This window comes from Urocampus carinirostris, chromosome 6 (genome assembly GCF_059441175.1).
Source record: "Urocampus carinirostris isolate Australia breed hairy pipefish chromosome 6, RoL_Ucar_1.0, whole genome shotgun sequence".
NCBI lineage: Eukaryota > Metazoa > Chordata > Actinopteri > Syngnathiformes > Syngnathidae > Urocampus > Urocampus carinirostris.
Genome location: NC_142354.1, coordinates 43,773,801 through 43,792,674, shown reverse-complemented (window position 1 = coordinate 43,792,674; position 18,874 = coordinate 43,773,801). Strand labels below are relative to the sequence as shown.

Genomic DNA, 18,874 nt, shown 5'->3' with positions numbered 1-18,874 from the left:
GCGCCCTGTTTGGCTGCGGCTGCATCGACTCGCTACAATTTAACTGTACGGGTCAGGCATTCTTCTATTCATTTAATTTTTCCTTTTGCAGAGGGAGCCATCACTTCCTGCAACGCCACAGCCTACGTAATGAGTGCAGCTCTTAGCCCCGGGGCACTCATAGCACTGCTGGTGTGCATGCTCATCCTCATAGGTAAGCTGATGGATGGACAGATAAATACTCATATTTATACCGGTGAATGTGAGCCTTGGGAAAGAGGTCAAACATGTACATTGATTTTCATCACACTAAAAAAAATCCCAGTTCTGACTGGTAGTGTTAGTCATTTACAAAACCTAGTATCTTTAACACTCTTTTTTAAACTGAGCAAAACTCAACTTAACTATATTTTAACAGCTTTTAAAGTAGAAAAGCGCTCCTGTTGTCACAGACCAGAACGGACACAGGACTTAATTGCATGCGTTTCTCAGATTTGATTGAAAGAGAGTGAGAATAAGGCTTGCTTGATTGCTTGATCCGAGGACTGGCGGAGAGCGGGAACGAGCAAGGCGGGGGTGACACTTCCGGCAATGCAAAAAAAAAAAAATCACTTTTGAATGAATTGACTAATGTATTATTGCAAAGGTTGTACGGCCGACAAACGTCATTTGTTTTTACAACAATTCTTTCACAAGATTTCCATTTATTTTTTTCCTGGTATCTTTTGACGCACAATACTAACATTTTTGGGGGCTTATTGAGTCGGTTGCACGATACACAACTGTATTTAATCACATTTTTAGTGAAGTACAATGTTGGCTACAAGATTTACTTGGTATAATTGGAAATTATTTGAATGCAACACAAACTTTTTCTTCTTTTTCCCTGTTTCTTTTTTTTTTAATTCCTTTAAAAAAATCTCATTGTGTTTATTTTTTCCTAGCTGTTACTTTTTTTCTTTTTGTTCTCTATTTATTTTTTTTCCTATGTTTCTTTCTTTTCTTTTTTCTGGCTTTTTACAGAATTTTTCCTTCTTTTTTCTCTTCCTTTTGTTTCTTTTTTTCTCAGCTTTTCACTACTTTTTCATTTTGGTATTTTTTTGTTCTATTCCCCCTTACTTTAAGTCTTTTTTGCATAATTTTACATAATATTTGGTCATATAGGAATAAAAGAAGCAAAAACAACCTAAAGAGCGGTTTTAGACCCGGAAGAGCCGGTTTCTTTTAGTGAGCCGAGCCGAAGAAGCCGGTTCTCGAAAAACTCTACTGAATTTACTCAACTTCGTTCTACTTCGACTCGACTTCAAAATACCGCATTTAGAACACAACGTCAGAGAAACCTGTGTATATTTACCTTCATGCACTGTAACTTTGACTTAATTCGCCTCTTAATTAGCAATTACGAGCCCTGATTTTTGTGCGCTGGCTAGATTTTCTTGTTCGCGGAAAAGCTCTGGCTAGTGCGCGATTGGGCACACACGCAGCTTAGAGGGAACATTGCTTGCAAGCCAATCGGGTTTGTGGCCTTCTTTTAAGATTGAGTGTAAAGAGCAACGCGCTTGACATTTACAAGACTTTACATTTGCTCCTACAAGAAAAACATGTTTTGCACAATGAGACTGTTGAGGTTTGCTGTTGTTCTTCATGAACATTTCTTGAAAACACCAGAGGCCCGTGTACGACACCACCTGAATGATGGATGATGCGACATCCTGCCACTTGCTATGCGTGACTCACATGTCTCTCCGTGTCTTATAAAGAGCTCATCCTAATGAGACTTGTTGGGAATCTGCCTCCATTAAACAGAACATATTCTCGAGAACAGCGCATTACTTATTCATCTTTTAAGGCATCCGCATAGTCGGATGCAGCCTCTGCCAGCTTTTCAAGCCGGTTGCGTTCGAATCGGGGTTTTCGAGCCAAAGACACCAAATGCGGCAAAAAAGCTCATGAGAGAAACAAAATATGGATTTTTGTATGTAAAACAAATGTGCAAAAGCCAGGGTTGGGTAGGGTTACTTTAACTGGATTACTTTCAATTACTTTTGGATCACTCCAATACCAAATATGCAGTGATCAATATTCAAGGGGACACATCCACTTTGTCCATGCCAAAGCCATGGTAGGCAAACTCCCTGAAGTAGAAAACGTTATTTTTTACAATTATTCAATAATTAAATACTCCAAGGGCGACACGCCGGAGGAGTGGTAAGCGCATCAGCCCCATGGTGTTGAGGTGCAGGGTTTGAGTCCACCTACCGCACTCCCCGTCTAGATTTTCTATGTTCTTTCTGTGCCATCATGGGTTTCCTCCAGGTTTTCCCCCACATTCCATCCGTTTCTGAATTGTCCCTAGGTGTGTATAAGCGTGTGAATTTTTGTCTCTCTCTCTGTGCCCTGTGACTGGCTTGCAACCAGTTCAGGGTGTCCCCTGCTCACTCCCTGAAGATGCCTTGTATGCGCCTTCTGACCCCACTGCCGATAAATGGGGAACAAATGAATGGAAGGATAAATACTCCATTGTATTTTCACATTAATTTTAAGCTATTCCAAAGAACAAACTATTTTTACAAGCCCAAACATTTGTTTCATAGATCAAACACAATACAAACATTATTTAATTAATTTAAAAAATATTTTTTCCACTGTACTTTCAGATAATAATAAACATAAAGACTGTTTAGCCAATCAGAATGAAAAACTCAATCCACTATGCAAATCCTTGAAGACACAAAAATATGAAAAGTAAAGTCTGTATAGCAATAGATGACTGTACGCAGTGTTCTGGTTTGCCCGCGTCCCTGCGTCCTAGACGCATCATTTTTTGCTGGGGACGCATAGTCTCAAATCAACGTACGTCCAGGGACGCAACCTTTTTGCCACAAAATTGTCATTATTACCAGATTACTTTTTTTTTAAACAAAGATTTACCGCTCTCCAAACTTTTCGTCAGGCAGATCCACCATTGTTGTTTTGGTTTCGCGGTTCGAGTTTTTGTCCGCACGCCGATCTCGGCCAACAAGATCTCGTTGCTTCGAGATGACGTCATTGTTGTGGTGCTTGTCGTCGAAATCAACACAACATTGGTAATTTCTTCGGTCTCAGTAATAAGCCGAAACATAATGCTGAAAGTGATAACAACGGCAACAATTCCCGCACGAACAAACGGCGGAGAAATTCTTCGGAAGACCGCGGAGGCTAGGAAAACACGTGTGTTGAAGCGAACGATTCGACGAGAGAAAATGAACGAAAGAATACTCCGAGCAAGAAAAGGACTTTTCTGCCAAAATGGACTAAATTATGTTCCTGGTGACGCTATGAGGAGGATGATAATGGATTGGACCTTGAGAAGGCATTACAACTGTGGCGGGACAGCAAACCACGAAAAATATATGAACTGAAAAATCTGAAGTGATAACTGCTTTGTATTACCAATTAACTGTGATGAATATAACTGAATGAAAATATAGATTAATATAAAATTTTCAGCAATATTTTTTTGTACAATGTACAATATTGTTGTGAACTAAAAAATCTTGAAGTGATAACTGATTTGTATTACCAATAAACTGTAATGATTAAAACTGAATGAATATATAGATTTATATGATATATTTGTCGCCGATTTACAATTTCAACCTGGATAACACTAAATTTTGGGGAGCCATAGATCTCTGTTGGGACCCATAGAATTTTGAGCATGCCAGTCCCCGGGACCCATCACTTTTCACAGATAAAATGAACACTGCTGTACGGTTAAAAGCTTGTTTTTCTTATTTGTAAAGGTTCATTAGATTGCGTTTTTTTTCCATGATTAATGGATCATATGAACAGTGCAGGAGGTTATATAAATCGCTGAAAAATTCAAAGCGGGGCGGCAGTAGCTCAGGAGGTAGAGCGCTCGTCTTGGGATCAACAGATCTCAGTTCGAATCCCGGTTCGTCCGTGTTACATGTGGAAGTGTCCTTGGGTAAGACACTGAACCCCTAATGCCGCCAATAAGCAGGTTAGCGCCTTGAATGGCTGCAAGGCCGCTATTGGGAAATGTGGAGCACATTGTAAAGCGCTTTGGGAAGTCATTGACTTGAAAAGCGCTATAGAAATGCTGATCATTTCATTTCATTTCAAACACTTGTGTCATAACAATTGTTTGACTCTTGAGTAATCTGTGAGTTCTCCAAAAACTCCTACAAAATAAAACGGTACGATATTCACATCATCACTCAAGGACATAAGTGCTGGTATTTGTTATTTCTGTGTGCTATCTGGCATGTGTCTGCATCTTGAAAAAAAACAATTTTGTATCTATTCAGTGAGCTGCCTGTGCCGGAGCCACATTAATGCCGGTCAGGCTGACTGATTGGTAGAAAATGGAGTGGAGTCTTTCGTAAAGTACTCCAGAGTGGCTCAAGTCGCAGGTGCACCAACACCGGGCTGCAGCAACAGTACCGTATTTTCCGCACTATAAGGCGCACCTAAAAGCCTTTATTTTTTTTCAAAAGCTGACCATGCGCCTTATAATACAGTGCGCCTTATATATGGATCAATATTAAGTCGCAAAGTCTTGCAACTAATCCAAGCAGCCGCCGACTCGGTTTTCCCCCGAACGTGGAGTAGTCCGCGGTGTATGCTGGGATTTATTTACCGGCGTTTCATTGGCTAACCAATGTGTCAATCATCATTTGAATCGATCACTATTGGCTAAAGTTATTCGGAGGTAAAGGGGGCGGATCTTTTTTATCATTTACAGGCTCACATAGGCTAAGGGGCAAAACAAAGCCTGCAATTGGCCGAAAAAGATGAATGTGAATAGCAAGTGTGGTTGTCTACGGCATAGAGGAAACATGTTAAACCATTCTGTATTTGTAAATATTTTATTCTCCTGGATTTACTGCACTCACGGATATAAGAGGACCTTGGTTGCACATTATTATTGATATATATATATATCTCTCATCTCATTAGCCGTACCGCTTATCCTCAGTAGGGTCGCGGGGGGGCTGGAGCCCATCCCAGCAATCATCGGGCAGTGGGCAGGGGACACCCTGAACTGGTTGCCAGCCAATCGCAGGGCACACAGGGACAGACAACTCATTCGCTCATTCACACCTAGGGACAATTTGGACCGGCCAATTCACCTGAAATGCATGTTATTGGAATGTGGGAGGAAACCGGAGTGCCCGGAGGAAACCCACGCAAGCACGGGGAGAACATACAAACTCCGCACAGAAAGTCTGGAGCTGGATTTGAACCCACGACAGGTTCCCATGACATGAACTGTGCCGCACAAGCGCTAACCACTGCGCCGCCGTGCTGCCCATATATATATATATATACATATATATTATATATTTTCCCAGTATCTTGTTTCAGACTGAACTCGATGTTTCTGTGATAAGCGGTGCAGATAATGGATGGAATGGAGTATCTTTTTTTAAATTAAACTCAATTCCAAGTGTTTATTGTCATATGCACAGTAAAGTTGCGAGCGGAAAAGAAAATAGAAACTAAGGAATGGTTGGCATTTCTTGAATCCCAAGACTTTAACCTTCCGAATGATGGAACGATGCATTTGAGTGACATCGTACGGACACCGCATCCGCACGTGTTATCGACACGTATTTGCGTCTTTGCAAGCTTTGGGAATGATAAGGGGGTAATCAGTTGGACTGAACTATCTGACTGTTTTGTCCACGTTCCCATTGTAGCGCCCTATAAACCGGTGCGCCTTATAGTGCGGAAAATACGGTAGTTAAGCTTTAGCTGTGTGTGGTGAGGTGTCATATATATTCAGTATTGAACCTAATAGGCCTTATTTAAGAATCAAGCGGTTTACAGAAATATTGATATTACCTGAGAGATGAAGAGAGAGAGGAGGAGAGTTACTCAAAGAGAAGCTGGATCAGGAGGCAGTGACCATACTGTATATCGTACCTGGATGTCGCTAATCAAACGCAAAACCTATAGTAGGCCTTTATTTATGTACCGTAAATTCCGGACTATAGAGCGCACCCGATTATAAGCCGCACCCACCACATTTTAAGAGGAAAACCGATTTTGTACTTACACAAGCCGCACCTGTATATAAGCCGCATCCGCCCACGTGAAAAAATGTAACACAAACACAAAATTAAACCAAACCCGACTTTAAGTCCCGCGATTGAAACTGAATGTCCTTCATTAAGGTCCAAAAATCACAGCCGGTAAAATGAACGGAAAATGATACCGGTACTTAAGGTTTGATGCAGACCTGCATAGTCCGGGTCCCGTTGAAAGTAATCCAAGGAAAAAAGTGTATATTTCCAGAGGTAAGGGTGGGAAAAATATATATCCTCTAAACATATATCTACTGACGGACAGACCTTTTCGTTTCATAAATTTAAGACACCACGACGGTCCTCCTTTCAAATCCGGAATTTTCTTTTCGGTGGCGATTGTTTTTGCTTTCAGTCTGATCTGCACAGTCGAAACACCTCGGGCATCTGCTCTCTGTGTGTTCACCCGGTCTTCTAGAAGGTCTTCCAGTTCGGGCCACCTCGTTTTATTACCTCGGAAAGCTTTTTTCGCCTTTTTACATTTCTCCAGTTCTTCCCGCTGCTGTTTGCAGCGTCTCAGTATCGATTCGTTTATGCCAAGTTTACGTGCAGTTGTTCTGTTTCCTTCTTTATCGGACTGCTCGATCGCTTTTAGCTTGAAAGCTGCGTCATGTGCCTTTCTTTTTGCATTTTGCATGATGAGGGTATTCTTACGCTAATTTAATGTATGCACAAGCCAAGAAGTTGCAGTCTTCCTCGGCGCATATATTCCGCCAGTCTAAATCTTACCTTTTGTACTCGAGCGCCACTGGCGGCCGTTAGAAAAATGACATAAATTGGCCGCATCACTGAATAAGCCGCAGGGTTGAAAGTTTGGGAAAAAAGTAGCGGCTTATAATCCGGGATTCACGGTAATCATTTTGTTATTGGGGTGTGAGGAAAGAGTTACTGAAATGCCAATCCAGTGTTCATTTTACCTGTGAAAAGTGATGGGTCCCGGGGACTCGCATCTCAAAAATCTATGGGTCCCAACAGATATCTATGGGTCCCCAAAATTCAGTGTTATCAAGGTTGAAATTGTAAATCAGCGACAAATATATAAATAAATATATAAATCTATATATTCATTCAGTTTTAATCATCACACTTAATTGGTAATACAAAGCAGTTATCGCTTCAGATTTTTCAGTTCACAAAAATGTTGTTCATTATACAAAATAATATTGCTGAAATATTAGTCTATATATTCATGCAGTTTTAATCACTTCAGATTTTTCAGTTCATATATTCTTCCTAGTTTGCTGGCCCACCACAGTTGTGATGCCTTCTCAAGGTCCAATTGCAGCAACGGAATTTCCACAGCTAATTTGTGGTTTTCATTGTCGTTGTGCCGATCCAATGTGCTGTTCTGAAAGTTCGTTTTGCAAAATGAATTATGGAATCCAGTTTTTTTGTCACGCTGGGTGCACGCATCACAGAACATGTAGCCTCCATTATCATCCTCCTCATAGCGTCACCAGGAATATCTCATCTCTCATCTCATTAGCTACACCGCTCATCCTTAGTAGGGTCGCGGGGGTGCTGGAGCCCATCACAGCAATCATCGGGCAGTGGGCAGGGGACACCCTGAACTGGTTGCCAGCCAATCGCAGGGCACACAGGGACAGACAACTCACTCGCTCATTCACACCTAGGGACAATTTGGACCGGCCAATTCACCTGAAATGCATGTTTTTGGAACGTGGGACGAAACCGGAGTGCCCGGAGGAAACCCACGCAAGCACGGGGAGAACATACAAACTCCGCACAGGAGGTCTGGAGCTGGATTTGAACCCACGACAGGTTCCCATGACATGAACTGTGCCGCACAAGCGCTAACCACTGCGCCGCCGTGCTGCCCCACCAGGAATATAATTGAGTCCATTTAGGCAGAAAAGTCCTTTTCTTGCCAGGAGTATTCTTTTGTTTATTATCTTTCGTCGATTCGTTCGCTTCAAAACACGTGTTTTCCTTGCCTTCGCGGTCTTCTGAAGGATTTCTCAACTGTTTTTTCGTGCCGGAATTATTGCCGTTGTTACCACTTTCTGTATTGTGTTTCGACTTATTACCGACACTGAAGAAATGACCAATTTTTTGTTAATTTGCACCAAATACCAACTGTTTTTTCGGAGGCATGGTTCTCTTTCACTCGACAACCACCAAAATAATGACGTCATCTCGAAGCAACGAGATCTCCCACATTCCCAAAAAAAACATGCTTGTCTGGGAGTGAATGTGCCCTGCGATTGGCTGGCAACCAGTTCAGGGTGTCCCCTGCCCACTGCCCGAAGATAGCTGGGATGGGCTCCAGCACCCCCGCGACCCTACTGATGATAAGCGGTGCAGGTAATGGATGGATGGACAATCGACCCAATTTTCCAACTGCTGTTATCTGTTGAGAGTTATCATTTGTAGATCTATAATTGTTAAATTGAAAATATAGGGTATATACCCATATAGCCGGAGACATAATTACGTAATTTCAAGGTAAATTCAACCTTATGGGAGCTTTTATAAAAACGCGGCGCACTTAGGTGGATTTTTGGTCCCCATTACACGCGAAAACCGTGGGATCTCTGCTGCATTAGCTCACATATATTTTACCTTGAATTCAATGTTATTGTGTTTATCATCATGACATTCAGTGCAGGACTCTTTGTTCAATCAAAGCTGAGTAATGCTATTGGAACTTTCATTTTTTTTTAAAGAAAAATCACCTTTTAAATATCTAAAGGGGTAGTGTTTATCATTTAGTTCCACCTAGGGGTAAAAGTAACTCCATTAAATAAAAAAAAAAAAAATATTGATTTAATCAATCACGGAAGCGTGCTTTTAAAAAAAAAACATATAGGTCAATAAATTTGCATTTTATTCACACAGCATCAGCTGCATCTCAAGGGAGCTGACAAAACTATTCGCATATTGACTTTATGTGTACCTACCAAATCTAAAAAAGGCTGGATGAAAATGAAAAGTAAAATGGCGCATTTTGGTCTCTTTGAGTTTTTAATGTTCCTTGTGCTTTTTAGCACTTGTTTTCGGTGACACTACACGATACAGTGACATCCATCAAATGAGAAACACTGTTCCTTCAAAACGACTGTGAGCATGGATAAGAAAACAAACCCAAAAATAAAGGCCCCAAATTGTATGTAAAACATAGCCCAGAGCAATGTTCCCTGTAATTTTTTCAGGGGTCTGAGCGTTCACACAAAGTCGGTGAGCAACGCTTGAAACAACAGTGAGCAACAGCAATCCCAAGTGTGGAAAGTCATTATCAACCATGTCCAAAACGTGAAATCACGTTACATTTTGCTGAGTTTCCGGCACTGCAAAATTAATTTTCTCTTTTGAATGAATTGACTCAAGTACGATTGCAAAAGTTGCAGGGCCTACAAATGTCATTTGTTTTTACAATTCTTTTACAAGATATCCTTTTTTTTTTTCCTGGTATCTTTTGTCGCATAATGCTAAAATTTTTGGGGGCTTATTTAGTTGGTTGCACGATAAACAACTGTATTTATTCACATTTTTTAGTCTAAGTACAATATTGGCAACAAGATTGACTTGATATCATTGGAAATTATTTGAATGCAACACAAATGTTTTCTTCTTTTTCCCTGTTTTTTTCTATTTTTTTAATCCCTTTTGAAAAAATCTCATTGTGTTCATTTTTTTCCTAGCTTTTACTTTTTTTCTTTTTGTTCTCCATTTACTTTTTTTCCTTTGTTTCTCTCTTTTCCTTTTTCTGGCTTTTTTCTGAATTTTTCCTTCTTTTTTCTCTTCCTTTTGTTTCTTTGTTTCACAGCGTTTCACTACTTTTTCATTTTGGTATTTTTTTTCTTTTTTGTTCTATTCCCCCTTCCTTTAGGTCATTTTGTGCATAATTTTACATGATATTTGGTCGTATAGGGATGAAAGAAGCAAAAACAACCTGAAGAGCTGTTCGGGACCCGAAAGAGCCGGTTCCTTTTAGTGAGCCGAGCCGAAGAAGCCGGTTCTCGAAAAACTTTAAAAACTCACACACGCAGCTTAGAGGGAACATTGCACCGGATAGATTTGTTTGTGCGCTGAGAATGTGCAGGCAGTGTGCGATTGCGCAGCTTGCATCGGCTCGCTACAGTTTAACTGTACGGGTCAGGTGTATCGACATTTTGTTCTGTGTGCATTGTTACAAAGAATGACAATACAAGTAAATTATTATTATTATTATTATTATTATTAGAGGGAAAACTGCCCCAGAGTCATGTTGTTGATCTTCGGTCCAGAGTTTCATGTCCAAATCCAATGTGTGCTGATGAGAAATATGGGCAGAGTTGGAATGTTCCCTATATCTTTCACAGTTCATCAGCGCCTGGACTAATAGGTTTGCTTACAACCAATGAATGTCAGCAAATGCCCTGATGGTCTGAAACGGATTCAACAAGTTGAATATGTCGACTTTTTAAACAATTTGAATCCGCCAAAAAAGTCAGGATACTTCCTGCTGAAAATAAATAAGTAATGAACTGCATAAAGATTGAAATACACAAATCAAACAAAGCATTTATTTATTCAACAATATAGGCTAGCAGTGTGACTTTTCTTCTTTTTGAAGGACAAGGCTAGAATAATATAATTTGCCACTGAAATTTGCTCTTCCAGGAAATTAAGTTACCGTATTTTCCGCACTATAAGGCGCACCGGGTTATATGGCGCGCCCCCAAAAAATAGTTTTTGGTCCTATATTTTCCATACATAAGGCGCACCGGATTATAAGGCGCTACAATGGGAACATGGACAAAACAGTCAGATAGTTCAGTCAAACTTATTACCCCTTTAACATTCCGAAAGCTTGCAAAGACGCAAATACGTGTCGAGAACACGTGCGGATGCGGTGTCCGTACGATGTCACTCAAATCCATCGTTCCATCATTCGAAAGGTTAAAGTCTTGGGATTCAAGAAATGCCAATCATTTCTTAGTTCCCATTTTATTTTTTGCTGGCAACTGTGTGGACAGCAAAGTAAAGATTTTATTGTGCAGAGAAACGGGGTTCTTTACTGTGCATATGACAATAAACACTTTGAATTGAATTGAGTTTAAAAATAGACTCATCACAGAAACATCAAGATCGTTCTAAAACAAGATACCGGGAAAATATAAAGCCGCATAGCTCACCTGAGTTCTCTTGCAGCCATCACGTTCAATAATGATACGTAACCATGGTCTTCTTACAACCGTGAGTGTAGTAAATCCAGGAGAGTAAAATATTTACAAATACAGAATAGTAAAAAATGTTTTCTCTATGCCGTAGTGCAACCCAACGTGTGATTCACATTCATCTTTTTCGGCCAATTGAAGGCTTTGTTTCGCCCCCTTTAGCCTATGCGAGCATGTTAATGATAAAAAGGATCCGCCCCCTTTACCTCCGAATAACTTTAGCCAATAGTTTCTGATTTTAAATGATGATTGACACATTGGTTAGGAAAAGAAACGCCGGTATATAAATCCCAGCATACACCGCGGACGACTTCGCCTTCGGGGGGGAAACTAGTCGGCGGCTGCTTGCCTTAGTTGCAAGACTTTGCGACTTAATATAGATCCATATATAAGGCGTACTGTATTATAAGGCGCATGGTGAGCTTTTGAAAAAAATAAAGGCTTTTAGGTGCGCCTTATAGTGCGGAAAATACGGTACCTTGTAAAAGAGTGGCGGGCAGTCCAGAATGCATTGGCTTCTTGCCCAAAATAAGCTATGGTTGGCTAATGGTACCAGCCAACTAAAAAGGGCAAATGAATGGAATGTGGATGAATAAAGTAAGTGTGTATGCTCTATCACAGTATGCGGATAGTCTCCACACGCAACAGCATCTTTTGCAAATAGGCCTCTTCATTCTCCTGAGATTGACCCGCTTATCTGTTACATCAAATGTCGGCAGAAAATGAAAACAAATTTCTCTTTAATTACCTTACAAACAAAGCAGCCCTCCATCCGTTGATTTAAAGACCCGGTGTGATGAATCCAAGCCGGTGCTGCGGCACCTCAGCATCTGCATGCCTCCGGTCCAATTAACTCCCCATCTGCTGGCGATGAACTTCCAGCTAGGGCGGCGTAGCGCAGCCCGGAGGCAAATTAACCAGCTTGTCGGGAGTGCTTATTGAAACAGCTGTACACATGCAGGATAGAATTGAGGGGAGAAGTATGCAAGGTCCACGTGCTTCCCAGGAGTGGAAAATCTGCATTCCCTTTTTGCCTTCTTCTACTTTTAGGTAGACCTTCGTTGTTTTTTTTCTACGTGTCTCTTGGTTGGGGCAATTTTGTGCAGCGCTCTCCCCATTCGGCTGCCAGGGGCTTTCCTGTTTAGTTTGCTCCCGTTTGGCGCTCGTTGGCCACTCACAGTGTGTTGTTTGGCAGGTTTTGCTGTGTACTTTGGTTCATTCCCAGTCGGCTTCGCGTTTATCACAGTTGCTTTTTGTTGTTTAACCCGGTGACCAGGGTTGGGTAGGGTTACTTTAACTTGATTACTTTCAAATACTTTTGGATGACTCCAATACCAAATATGCTAATAAAAGACAAAAGAAACTAAATAGGAAGATGCCGGAGATCAAAGAGATCAAAGCCAGGAGGGAAAGCTTAGTGTTGTGAGTCATCATTGTATTTATATTTACTTTGTTTTGTCTTTTATTAGCATATTTGGTATTGGAATCATCCAAAAGTAATTTAAAGTAATCAAGTTAAAGTAACCCTACCCAACCCTTTATGAGTCATAGCTTCAGTGGTGGTTATTTTAGCAGTGACAAAGGTTTTTAGGGTCTGTGTACCTGGAAACAGCGCGTTTTAATGTCTCCGCCTTGAATTCTTGTTCCTATTTCGTCTTGTAATGACGTTTAACACTTGATGAGGTTCAACGCTCTCGGGGCATAATGCACAAAACAGCACGGTTATTTTTTGCACAAAGCCCCAGTCATCTGTCCACGCTGGCTGGAGAGAGCGCGATCTTTTCGCTCGAGTAGCCGTTATTTTTCGTTCATTTATCGCGCAGGAGTGTTTCATTGGCTGGGTCTCTCTTTCTCTCTCTCTGCGAGGCGCCGGGCAATCTCACACTGAAAAACCCACATAAAGCCTAACGTAAATCCTTTAAATAACAGGTAAATGCGCTTTTAAAAATGTATATTATATATACATATATATGTACATATATATATATATATATATATATATATATATATATATATATATATATATATATATATATATATATATATATATATATATATGTATATATATATATATATATATATATATATATATCATTCATCATATATCATTTTGCCGTGCGCTAGCGTGCCACTGGTTAACCCCTCGCGTGCCACTGGCGTGTCATAGGTTGCTGACCCCTGGTCTAGTAAAATAATTACTCCAAAACACATGATCATTCAGACAGATAAAAAAAATGAAAATAGAAAATCCACCTAAATCCATTCCTGCAATATTTGACGAGCTTCATTGTATCGGTCAGTTTGGCTTTTTTTTCTCTGCTTTAAAAATAAATAGTCATCTGATTATTTTCAATACTTCCATTAGCCCCTGACTTTGTGATTGACACTGCTCTTGGCCAATTGCTATCTTTTTTTTTCACGGTCCTTCTGATAAAATGTGAGGGCCTGTATAGAAAACAACCAATTCAGCATAACAAAATGTTTGCCAATAGTGACCAATTGGATTTTGGGTCAAAAAGGTTCCCAACCCCTGTCGTACATAGTACCCCAAAAAGCTTGATAAGCACTATCTACCTACCTTGGTCATATCCCTCGAGAGGTGTGACCGACAGCAAGACAAACACATACAATAACAAAGAAAATAAAAGGGGGTTAAAAAAAAAATAGCATGAAACACACACAAACATGTTTGGACCATGGCCAACTCAATTGCCCAAACACCCAAACCAGTTAGGCACCTCGGCACCTAAGGTGGTCATGCTTTTGTCCCTCCAGATGAAATGGGACACCAGAAAGCGGCCATGTCACTCGGGTCAGGGTGACGCAACACACTCTTTTAGGGCAGCAGTGGCTCAGGAGGTAGAGCGCTCGTCTTGGGATCAAGAGATCGCAGTTCGAATCCCGGCTCCTACCGTTTTACATGTCGAAGTGTCCTTGGGTAAAACACTGAACTCCTAATGCCACCAATAAGCAGGTTAGCGCCTTACGTGGCTGCACGGCTGCTTTTGAGAAATGTGAAGCACACTGTAAAGCGCTTTGGGAAGTCTTGACTTGAAAAGCCCTATATAAATGCAGATCATTTCATTTCAACAGCAGGGGCCGACAGCTTTCACTGGTTTACCCCTGCCGCATCATACGAATGCCCAGCCCATCCTTAAGAACGCGTCAACAATCCCAACACTCCATTGGCTACACAAGCTAACTTCCAAGTTAACTGCCCAGATGCTAGCTACAAGTTCAAGTGTCTGTGTGGCTCTTCACGGAGGATTTGTAACAAGGTTAAATTTGTCATGAATGCTCTCTTTGCAGAAGTAGCATCTGTACATATGATGAGGTTGTGAGCACTTTGCCCACAGACTCTTGTCTCATTAGCCCGCTTTAGTATGCGTGGTGGTACGCGCTGCAATTTGACACGCAACCGTTTCCCATCCAAACCCTGTGACAATTCATTTAGTTCATTCACAGTGGAGGACAATAAAAACAATGGTTAGGGGCACTGCTTTCCTAGAGAAGAGTGATTGGAGGCTATCATCAAGAACTGGTGTGCAGACATTCCATTTTGAATTAGGTCCCTCTCGTCTCACAAGGATTTTTTTAAGTGAGCAGGGAAGTGACTTTTGCAGCACTTAGACTACAAATAGTGGCCATCGTCAGGAATTATTGGGTGATTCTGTTCCAAAAGGTAGCATTTTGGGAGTAATGGTGGAAATTCCTGTGTGGATGATCCCTCAATGCCCACTTAAATGTTGACGGAGGCTTTTGGCGATTTTAAAATGACAATTTCTCACTAAAAATAAATAAGTCAACATGTTGTTTTTCTTCACTCACCTGTCCAGGAAACCAAAGCGCATTTTTGTGCACCAACAAAATGACTTAAAGGAAGGAGGGAATAGAACAAAAAATAAGAAAAAAATACCAAAATGAATAAGTAATGAAACGTTGAGAAAAAAAGAAACAAAAGGAAGAGAAAAAAAGAAGGACACATTTAGAAAAAAGCCAGAAAAAAAGAAAAGAAAGAAATGTAGGAAAAAAGTAAATAGAGAACAAAAAGAAAAAAGTAACAGCTTGGAAAAAAATAAACACAATGAGATTTTTTTTTAAAGGAATTTTAAAAAAGGAGAAAAAAACACGGAAAAAAGAAGAAAAAGTTTGTGTTGCATTCAAATAATTTCCAATGATATCAAGTGAATCTTGTTGCCAACATTGTACTTCAAAAAAAAATGTGATTAAGTACAGTTGTGTATTTACAACCAAATAAATAAGCCCCAAAAATGTTAATATTTTGCGACAAAATATATCAGGAAATAAAAAGAAATGGATATCTTGTGAAAGAATTGTAAGAACAAACGATGTTTGTTGGCCGTACAACCTTTGCAATCGTACATGAGTCAATTCATTTAAAAGAGAAAATAATTTTGCATTGCCGGAAACTCAGCAAAATGTAACGTGATGTCAAGTTTTAGACATGTTTGATAATGACTTAGTTGCCGCCTTTGGGATTGCTGTTGCTCACTGTTGTTTCAAGCGTTGCTCACCGACTTTGTGTGAACGCTCAGACCCTTAAGGAAAATTACAGGGAACAATGATCCAGAGCACAATGCCAGTGGACGCTTTGCTTAGGAGAGACATTGCTATTAAGCTGTCCTACTTAAATACCTTATTGAATAAGGAAAAGATAAAATCATATTGATGCCTATTGTATGTGTTTTAAAAATCTGACATACGTTCTTGCCAGTGCATATTGGACATGGCTGTTAAAATTTTGCTTACAGTAGTTGCATGGAATCAGATCTGTGGCAAAAAGAGACAAGCAGAGCTTCTTCAAGCGTGAACAAAACTCAAAAGAAGCGAACAAAACGTTTGAATTATAAAAAAAAAAGGTTTTACTTTGAAACTGCATGAAAAAAGTTCAAGGGAAATGTTGACATCGATTTGCTGTTACGCTCCCCTGATTTTCATCTACGCACCCTCTTTTTTTATAGCGCTTTTTCAGTTTATTGTCTGCACTTTGTCTTTTTTGCATCGAAGCTGAAAGTTGAGCATTTTTCTGACTTGTCACAAATCTCACAAGCTGGCTGGTTTCCTAAAATGAAATCTGTTCTCCAGAGGATGTAGACTGGATGTAGTGGAGGCATCTTCTATGGACAACTATCTATCTTGAAGATGCTACAAGAGTTTTGTGTTGATTTTGATTCAATATGCTTAGCCTTTATCAATTAATAAATCATAGTATTCTACAATTGTTGTAAAAAGCCCTTGATAAAATAATCTAATTTCGTTTAAAAACAATTAAAAATCATCCTTTGTCTCAGTCATAAAATTAGATTTTTAAAAAATCTCTGTTCCTTGGAAGTTGGACTTGATTTTCTCATTTTAAAATAGTTTATTTATATTAACTTGAATTGATACATATCCACAGTAGATTGATAAAATCAATTTTACTTATACCGTATTTTCCGCACTATAAGGCGCACCGGGTTATAGGGCGCACCCCCAAAAAATAGTTTTTGGTCCTATATTTTCCATACAAAAGGCGCACCGGATTATAAGGCGCTACACCGCGAACATGGACTAAACAGTCCGATAGTTGAGTCCAACTTTTTCCCCCTTAACATTCCCAAAGCTTGCAAAGAAGCAAATACGTGTCTAAGATATGTACGGAAACAGTGTCTGTACAACGTCACCAATCACTCAAAAGCATCGTTCCAAATATCATTTGGAAGGTTAAAGTCTTGGGATTCAAGTAATGACAAACATTTCTTAGTTTCCATTTTATTTTTTGCTGGCAACTGTGTGGAAAGCAAAGTAAGAATTTTATTGTGCAGGGAAACGGGGTTCTTTACTGTCCCAATGACAATAAACACTTTGAATTGAATTTAGTTTAAAAATAGACTCATCACAGAAACATCAAGATCGTTCTAAAACAAGATACCGGGAAAATATAAAGCTGCATAGCTCACCTAAGTTCTCTTGCAGCCATCACTTTCAATAATGATACGTAACCATGGTCTTCTTACAACCGTGAGTGTAGTAAATCCAGGAGAGTAAAATATTTACAAATACAGGATCGTAAAAAATGTTTTCTCTATGCCGTAGTGCAACCCAACGTGTGATTCACATTCATCTTTTTCGGCCAATTGAAGGCTTTGTTTCGCCCCTTTAGCCTATGCGAGCCTGTAAATGATAAAAATGATCCACCCCTTTACCTCGGAATAACTTTAGCCAATAGTGACTGATTCAAATGATGATTGACCCATTGGTTAGGAAATGAAACGCCGGTATATAAATCCCAGCATACACCGCGGACGACTTCGCCTTCGGAGGAAAATCTAGTCGGTGGCTGCTTGCCTTAGTTGCGAGACTTTGCGACTTAATATCTATCCATATATAAGGCGTACTGTATTATAAGGCGCATGGTCAGCTTTTGAAAAAAATAAAGGCTTTTAGGTGCGCCTTTTAATGCGGAAAATACGTTACATATATAAAGATTGTAGGTTCAATTACATCCTCCAGTCTCAATATTGCACATGCATATAGAGAGTAAAATGTATGGATGGAAAGTTCTCCGCCTCCGAAGCTACCATGAACTTTTCCATCTAACAACTGCGCTAGCCATTGATTCCTGAAGATGCAAAAAGGCGACCCACTATAACCTACTACCTTATTATTTTTTTTAATTCTATATCAAAAACACACAGACTACTCAAACGCCAAGCAACTGTTCGTACTGAATAGCATGCACTACAAAACAAATCAGTAAATATAAACTAATGGCAGCTGAATAAAAACACATAATCTTTTTTTTTCCTGTAATTTCACGTATTTCAAAGTGCTGATACATCATCTCCCTTTTACTTTCTTCAGTGAATGAGTATTGATATAAAGCTCAAACCTTCCCCCCTTTAAGTCATATTTTTGGGCCAAGCTGCAAAATCTATTTTCATGAATTTAAATGAAAAACTTGACTATATGTCGAAACGAGTCTCCTGCTGGTTGTCTGCTGTGCACAGAAGTCCACTCAAAGTTAACCGTACATCGGTGGCGCTGATTGGATAATATTTATGGTGCAAGGGTTGTTTTATTACAAAGCCTAAGAAAATAAATTCAAGTTTAATTTTTGCTGCATGTTACTTCAATGTCCAGGTTATTTTTATCAGCTAAATCCATTTCTTGTCAAGAATCCCAAATATGTCAATGATAATCATTTTTTTAAATAGAATAGAATAGAATAAAATATACGGCGCAGTGGTTAGCGCATGTGCGGCACAGTTCATGTCTTGCGTGGGTTCAAATCCAGCTCCAGACTTCCTGTGCGGAGTTTGTATGTTCTCCCCGTGCTTGCGTGGGTTTCCTCCAGGCACTCCGGTTTCCTCCCACATTCCAAAGACATGCATTTCAGGTGAATTAGCCGGTCTAAATTGTCCCTAGGTGTGAATGAGCGAGTGAGTTGTCTGTCCCTGTGTGCCCTGCGATTGGCTGGCAACCAGTTCAGAGTGTCCCCTGCCCACTGCCCGATGATTGCTGGGATGGGCTCCAGCACCCCCGCGACCCTACTGAGGATAAGCGGTGTAGCTAATGAGATTAGATGAGATGAGATACCTTTATTGTCATTGCTACAAA

The 18,874-nt window shown here is 40.0% G+C and overlaps 1 protein-coding gene across 1 annotated transcript in view; it reads left to right on the top strand.

Annotated features, from left to right (window-relative positions):
- Positions 1–18,874, top strand: part of cdh22 (cadherin 22) — a 163,475-nt gene that overhangs the window by 140,169 nt on the left and 4,432 nt on the right. Inside the window, exon 11 of the mRNA XM_088339075.1 lies at positions 92–193. Within this exon, the coding sequence (XP_088195201.1) occupies positions 92–193 (102 nt within the window). The remainder of the gene's footprint in view (positions 1–91; positions 194–18,874) is intronic.